This window comes from Coregonus clupeaformis, chromosome 31 (genome assembly GCF_020615455.1).
Source record: "Coregonus clupeaformis isolate EN_2021a chromosome 31, ASM2061545v1, whole genome shotgun sequence".
NCBI lineage: Eukaryota > Metazoa > Chordata > Actinopteri > Salmoniformes > Salmonidae > Coregonus > Coregonus clupeaformis.
In genome coordinates this window covers 17,441,558-17,449,384 of record NC_059222.1, presented here as the reverse complement: position 1 = coordinate 17,449,384, position 7,827 = coordinate 17,441,558, and the positions used below count along the sequence as shown (strand labels likewise).

Genomic DNA, 7,827 nt, shown 5'->3' with positions numbered 1-7,827 from the left:
TATTTTTAAATATCAGATTGGTTTATTGACTTAAACAAACAATAACTAACAAGCATAATGTACAGATTAACTTTACAATAAATACAAAACTCAGTGAGGTCTCTTGACACTTTGCATTCTAGTCTCTTCTAAAAACAAACATCAAAAATATCACTCAAATGATTTCCTGTTTAAAACATTCTCTTAACCAACAACAACTTTCCATTCCGGTTCACTACTATCACTTCTGTCTGTGTGTTTAGACTGAAAGAGGTGAATGTAACCAGAAAACTAGTTTTGGTTAAAACTCTTTTGAGTTACAGTAGTACTGCAACTCTTTTGAGCATACAGTTGTACTGTAAGTGTTCCCGTAACATATCACCTTGTAAAATCCCACAGTATCATGCCATTGCATTTGTCTTGCTCATTAACCAACGATCACATAAATCTCCCCAGAATCTCAATAGCCAACTTCAACACAACATCAAAATGCATGGAAGCTACAGCCCTAACATTGGCCAGCAATATTGGCATTCAATAATTCTATCAGTATCAGATATCAATGACAATCTGAATGAATGGATGGATTTCACATTTTCAATAGCCATAGATCTCCACAAGACCTTGAGGAGTCATTGTTCTATTTGACAGAGTTTTCATTGTTGACATTGCACAGGAGGTTTTTAGCACCACTCTGCCATGCCAGAAGATTCTCACTAGGGGACTTGCCTTCCTGCATGGGAAAAAAACACAAACATTCAAATTAACTAAGCATTTGTAAAATAGATCACCTTACTGTATCAAACATCAATATTCAAATGCACTGTAAATGGCGCTATGCTCACACAATAGCCAGTAACAATCATAGCAACCTAACTGGAATATACTGAATTAATATGAAAAGATGAGCCAAAATTGTATGCGGACAGACATGTTGGATGATTATGGAGTACTTACGCTGTTCTTAGTTTTAAGACTGGCTCCATACATCAGCAGCAGCCTGATCATTTTGAATCGGTTTATCCTCACAGCATCGTGCATGGGTGTGTCTCCATCCTGGATAGAAACAAAGTAGTTATTAACAATGCAATACACAACCGTACTATACAATAGTGCATGGAGTACAAATGGTGCGTTTGCGAAGCCTCTCTGTGATTTGTTCCATGCTTGCATTTGTCATATTAGGGTTTGTATGTCTTACTCGGTCTTTAGCATTGACGTCTGCTCCACAGTGGATGAGGTGCTCAGCACATTCATTGTGTCCCGTCCTCACTGCCACATGGAGAGGAGTGCTGCGTAGCTGAGAGAAAACAGAGAGGGGGGACAAGTAAAACCCCATATGTTTCTAATGTTGGGCATCACAAATTGGGTTTAATGGCTCTCTGTCTCAGTGCTGTACCTTGTCTCTGGAGTTGAACTTCCCTCCTTCATTGAGTAGCAGCTCCAGAGTAGTCAGGCTGCCTCCCCTGCAGGCCCAGTGTACTGATGTAGCGTCCAACTGGAGGGAGTGGGCAAAACAAACAGAGTTAGGATGATGACAGTTCCCATCCATTCTGAACCATTTCCCATATACTGTATATAATTAGAGCTCTGATGAGTGAGTGAGTGAATGAGTGAGTGAGAGTGCATGCACGCTTGCGTGACTGCGTGAGTGTCTGAGTTTGTGACAAAGAGAAAGAGGGAGAGAACTTACTCTATCTTTCTTCTCAATGGAAGCCCCAGCCTCCAGCAGTCTCTTCACAATCTCCACATGGCCCTTGGATGAGGCTTTGTGTAGCGCTGTCCTTAGGAACTGTAAAAGAGAGGGAGGGTAGACAGAGTTTAGTGAGATTTGTTTGGCTTCCTGTTACTTGTCCTATGGCATCGTGAGACTAGGGCTATATTGGCCCTCGGCTTCCTGTTACTTGTCCTATGGCATCGTGAGACTAGGGCTATATTGGCCCTCGGCTTCCTGTTACTTGTCCTATGGCATCGTGAGACTAGGGCTATATTGGCCCTCGGCTTCCTGTTACTTGTCCAATGGCATCGTGAGACTAGGGCTATATTGGCCCTCGGCTTCCTGTTACTTGTCAAATGGCATCGTGAGACTAGGGCTATATTGGCCCTCGGCTTCCTGTTACTTGTCCTATGGCATCGTGAGACTAGGGCTATATTGGCCCTCGGCTTCCTGTTACTTGTCCAATGGCATTGTGAGACTAGGGCTATACTGGCCCTCGGCTTCCTGTTACTTGTCCAATGGCATCGTGAGACTAGGGCTATATTGGCCCTCGGCTGCCTGTTACTTGTCCTATGGCATCGTGAGACTAGGGCTATATTGGCCCTCGGCTTCCTGTTACTTGTCCAATGGCATCGTGAGACTAGGGCTATATTGGCCCTCGGCTGCCTGTTAATTGTCCTATGGCATCGTGAGACTAGGGCTATATTGGCCCTCGGCTTCCTGTTACTTGTCCTATGGCATCGTGAGACTAGGGCTATATTGGCCCTCGGCTTCCTGTTACTTGTCCTATGGCATCGTGAGACTAGGGCTATATTGGCCCTCGGCTGCCTGTTACGTGTCCTATGGTATCGTGAGACTAGGGCTATATTGGCCCTCGGCTTCCTGTTAATTGTCCTATGGCATCGTGAGACTAGGGCTATACTGGCCCTCGGCTGCCTGTTACTTGTCCTATGGCATCGTGAGACTAGGGCTATATTGGCCCTCGGGTGCCTGTTACGTGTCCTATGGTATCGTGAGACTAGGGCTATATTGGCCCTCGGCTTCCTGTTAATTGTCCAATGGCATCGTGAGACTAGGGCTATATTGGCCCTCGGCTTCCTGTTACTTGTCAAATGGCATCGTGAGACTAGGGCTATACTGGCCCTCGGCTTCCTGTTACTTGTCCTATGGCATCGTGAGACTAGGGCTATATTGGCCCTCGGCTGCCTGTTACTTGTCCTATGGCATCGTGAGACTAGGGCTATATTGGCCCTCGGCTGCCTGTTACGTGTCCTATGGTATCGTGAGACTAGGGCTATATTGGCCCTCGGCTTTCTGTTAATTGTCCAATGGCATCGTGAGACTAGGGCTATATTGGCCCTCGGCTGCCTGTTACTTGTCCTATGGTATCGTGAGACTAGGGCTATATTGGCCCTCGGCTTCCTGTTACTCAAGATTTAGTATCTCAATCAATGTAGCTTCTGGCATGTCAAAAGACTGACTTAGATGACTGTCCATGTGTCATGATAAGAGAAACATAATGCGATACTCACATGATCACCGACGTTGGGGTCACCTCCATCTGACAGGTATTTCTCAATTACAGGCAGTTTATTTTCCATAGCTGCTTTCAGGAATGTGTCTTCATCGACTGTGTCGGGCTGTGTGACAACGAAAAGAGACATATTGCATTAGCTTGGCGCCGTTTGACTTGTTTTAATCTGTTGTTGGCCTTTCTGTATTGAATTCTGTCTTCTTGATTATATGGTGAGGAATATTTTGTTTAAAAAGAAGGAGAAAGAGATTGTGTAGAGTGAATAGTGGTGGGACGTACAATGATCTCTGGCTCAGGTTCTTTCTTGTTCTGCACCTTCCTCTCCCTCCTCCTCTTCCTCAGTTTCAGGATGTTGAAAAGGTCGTCCACAGTCTCTAGCTTCAGCCGGCCTGATTTGTCGGTCTGAAAATGAATAAGGTATACAGACGGTTGGGCCACATTTTGGAAGGCAAGTAGAATGTTCAGTGTTTCTAATTGAATACTAAGCATATGAGGTGCTAAAAACTCACATTGAGATTGACAACTGTGATCTCCTCCTGAGTGCTGTTGTCATTCTCCTCTGGGATGAGGTCTTTGTGTGACCTCCGGCCATCCTGTTTCTCCTGGTTGACGGCTACCTCGTACACACTCTCTGAACACGCCCCTGATAGGTGCTCGCCTGCCTCCTTTCCCTCACACCTCTTACCAGTGACCTGGGAGAGAAAACAGATTGGAGATGAGATGACCATCCACCTAAGCAGTACTTTCTATTCCAAGAGAGGAACAAGCAGAATGGAGGACAGGTAGCCATTCACACCAAAGCTTTCCCTTTGTGAGATGTTTCTGTCTTAATCAAGGACCAAAGAAGGAAGTATTGGGTTGCTAATAGAGAAGTGTGTGCTGTCTAATGTCCAACTCATTTACAGACTAATCAAAGCGAACCCTATTTGATGACTGGGCAGGCTACCAACTGCTGGATTATTACATTTACATTTTTGTCATTTAGCAGACGCTCTTATCCAGAGCGACTTACAGTTAGTGAGTGCATACATTTTTATTTTTCATACTGGCCCCCCGTGGGAATCGAACCCGCAAACGCCATGCTCTACCAACTGAGCTACATCCCTGCCGGCCATTCCCTCCCCTACCCTGGACGACGCTGGGCCAATTGTGCTCCGCCCCATGGGTCTCCCGGTCGCGGCCGGCTACGACAGAGCCTGGATTATTTTGGACCAAATGAAAACCATAATTTTTTGTTCATTGTATGTACAGATAGATGTTGGATCTTAATTTGAGCCAGTTTGCTACAGCAGAAAAATAATCCTGCAGCAACAGAAAATGTGAATTATTATGTGGATTATAATTAATGGACATTTTTGTAGGGGTTGATACATTTTTCATGAGGGAAAATCAAGTCTGCCGCCCCACCTTGCGGGCAAAACATTGACAGCAGAGAGAAACCTTTTAGTTTTAAATTACATTTCCTGCAATTCTACACATTTTGCCATAGGGTGTAGAGAAAATGTTGCAGTTTTAAAGCCAGTGTTTATAAGAAATAGCATGTGATTCTACTCATTTTGCCATGGGGCAGATATCATTTCTTTGCAATTTTACTGCTAATTTCCTGCAATTCTACACATTTTGCCATGATTTCTACCATGTTAATGATATCATAGTGAGAGTGACTAAAAAATATATGTGGGGGCCCCCTGGAGGTCAGGGCCTCTGGGTATGTGCCCTGTGTGCCCGATTGCTATTCAGCCATGATTACTACAAGTTTAGATAGCTGGCTAGACTAATTTACCAATCTAAAAATTGTTAGCTGACATGGCTAATTGAGTGACTGTCAGTGACTGGCATAACAAGATAGAAATTGCTGATGCACAACCAAATTTCGAATTTGCACCTTGTATATTCTACTATTCTAACTCTCATCAGTAAATTGAGAGCCCGACTGAGGCCCTAAGCAAGGCTTATGTCGCTTATGCCTGGAGCTGGCCCTGTCTACCTATCAGAGAATAATACTGTCAGCAACAACATCTAGATAGCCCAAACCCAGAGGAAATAATGGATTAGGCCATGTGCCTAATTGATGCAGAGTGAATCCCGATCACACATGCGAAAAACAACCTACCAGCTCTTCAACGCTATGCAGTCCCATGTCTAGTCTGTCTGTGTGATGAGAAGTATTCCAGTGTCTCAACTCCCAAAGTGGTCAGTGTCAATTCTGTTCTGAGTGAGGCTGAGATCCATCATCTCTTATATAGCCTACGAGTTTGGGATTGGGAACTCTAAAAAAACAGAAGTGAGGTCATGTTTCCCGCTATTCATCCCTTACCATCCCGCGCAGGCCGGGCCAAGGTGTCTCGTCAGTCGTCACGCCTGGCATGCGTCCATGGTATGCGCTGATGTCACCATTGGCGGCTTGTAAAAATATAATTCCTAAACCGCTAGACACCTTCAATCATTTGCACTCTCCTCATAGATAAGGTGACATCACAGAATGCCTTCCTAATGGCTAGTCAGACAGTGCTGACTTACCGGGCGGCCGGTGACAAAACGGCTCAGCTATGCGCTTCCGTTCGTGATACCCACTCGCACTTGCCATAAACAGCTGACTGACACATGCAGCTTGAGTTCGATACGCACAAGGTCATATGGTAAATAGGTACATGATGAGAGGTCCTTACCGCATATATGCTGCTATTTAAAGACAACAACGAAAAGTGCCACAAAAAGATATCATTGAACTTACAATTTGTCATTTGGACAAGGCTACTAATATGCCTAATAGATGATTGTATCAGGGGGGATGTTTAACACTTCACATAATTATGTATATAGGCTTACTAGCTAATAATAATAATAATAATAATAATAATAATAATAATAGGTATAATCAATAACAGTGCAGTCATAAGGTCACTATTTAGCATGAGCCAATATAACAATTTCGCTATTTCAAATTGTGTTATAACTAATAAAGATAAACTATGCAGGCTATATCGCTTAATTAATGCAAAGTGTTACCAAAAAACGAACTTCCATAGTAAGCCTGTCAGTTATGTATTTTTTTGATCACTCATGTCGTTGTACATGTTCATAACTACAGAGTAACTCATTAAAACATTATTGCTGGTAACTATTTTGAATGGTGCCCTTATAAATGTCGGTCTGCTATGACAAGCATGTGTCGCGTGTGCATGGTCAGCAGCTGCCTTTTTCAGAGAACACAGCTTGAACTGTAGGCTAGATCTGACATTCAGACAACCATTTAGTAGGCTACCATCATCACTCAATTCACCTGTCCTTAAAAGGCCACAGAAGAGGCTGGATGTGTGTGTCACAGGTTATGATAACAAACATGATAATGATGATGATGAAAGTGCTGACTCTAGGAAAAGTATTGTATTGTACTGTATTAATTTCCCTCCAAACTATTGGTATGGCCATGACAACCTCTTTTGTTGCATCTCTCTTGTCTTTGTGCCACTATCTACAAGGTACAATGAGTTTCAATGGATGGCCACTGACCAGCAGTAGTTGTTTGGACCATGTCCTTTGTACTTGATAAGACTCTGCTCCAGTAGCCTGCAGGTCTCAGTGTCAAGTCCTAAGGGATATAGGAGTATTATTGAATTAAAAATAGGCTTGTGTGAAATTCCTGTTCTTGAAATATATCTTGTTTAGTCTATAAATAGCAAATGTAAATCCTGCAGCTGTATATAATCAGTTTTTATGAAAAGGTGCAGTTGGACATTGTACTGTCTTTAGCATACTATTGTATCATATTTCTGTGAGCATTGATGCCCTGCTTACTCACTGGGCACATAGGCCTACGCCAGTTCAACATCTAGTTTAGGCAACTATCATGAATTCAAAGTGGTCAACTAGCGTGAATTCAAAATCCAATAATTTAGAGTGGCCATAACTCTGTCTCTTTACAATGACTCTCTTAACACCATGTGCATGATGGTGTTATCTCTTCAGCGGAGGGCTGGTGCCAACTTATTTTGGTTGCGACACAACAAAATGCATAGAGCTAAATACCGTATATCATCAGTCGCCCCTCCACCATGTTAGAGAAACAGAGGTGCTTCTCTTTACCATGGCCTGATGATAAAGCACTGAATCAGTGAACAGGGAACAGTCCACTCTAAATATGGGCTGTTTTTACAAGTTATGTGTGTTGTATGTGAGGTTGTAAAGGTGTGTGTTTACGACTGAAATCAGATTCATGAGTGAGACGTTTTCTGTCACGAGACCCCAAAACCCTTCTGTGGGCTGAAGAGTAGACTGAGCGTGAGGGCATATGATTATTAATAGCCCCTGGAGTCAGAGGTGTCACTAATGAGGGGTGTTTTAGGGGGTGCATATGTGTTGATGCCCCACTAGAGATTTAGGGGTGCATGTGTCGATGCCCTACACTCCTCTCCCATAAACCCACCCACACCCTCATGGTTACACACTCCTCCCCTATAAACCCACCCCCATGGTTACACACTCCTCCCCCATAAACCCACCCCCATGGTTACACACTCCTCCCCCATAAACCCACCCCCACCCTCATGTTTACACACTCCTCCCCTATAAACCCACCCTCATGGTTGCACACCCC

At 43.8% G+C, this 7,827-nt stretch overlaps 1 protein-coding gene across 1 annotated transcript; it reads right to left on the bottom strand.

Moving 5' to 3' along the window:
- On the bottom strand, positions 1-5,449 carry LOC121548021 (ankyrin repeat domain-containing protein 1). Its single transcript, XM_041859421.1, has 9 exons — positions 5,344-5,449; positions 3,740-3,922; positions 3,510-3,632; positions 3,229-3,336; positions 1,673-1,771; positions 1,379-1,477; positions 1,181-1,279; positions 937-1,035; positions 1-712 (listed from the first exon to the last, which is right to left on the bottom strand). Exons 1-9 carry the CDS (start codon positions 5,368-5,370, stop codon positions 620-622), a joined length of 930 nt encoding a protein of 309 aa, XP_041715355.1. The 5' UTR covers positions 5,371-5,449; the 3' UTR covers positions 1-619.
- Between the last annotated feature and the right edge of the window lie 2,378 nt (positions 5,450-7,827).

What these genes read in the sequence shown, in the direction of transcription:
- LOC121548021 (XM_041859421.1), bottom strand. Translation starts at nt 5,370, where the DNA reads ATGGGACTGCATAGCGTTGAAGAGCTG. An exon ending in ACGTCAATGCTAAAGACCGA is followed by an intron (nt 1,036 to 1,180) that starts GTAAGACATACA and finishes GTTTCTATCCAG; the next exon opens with GATGGAGACACACCCATGCA. An exon ending in GTCTTAAAACTAAGAACAGC is followed by an intron (nt 713 to 936) that starts GTAAGTACTCCA and finishes TTTCCCATGCAG; the next exon opens with GAAGGCAAGTCCCCTAGTGA.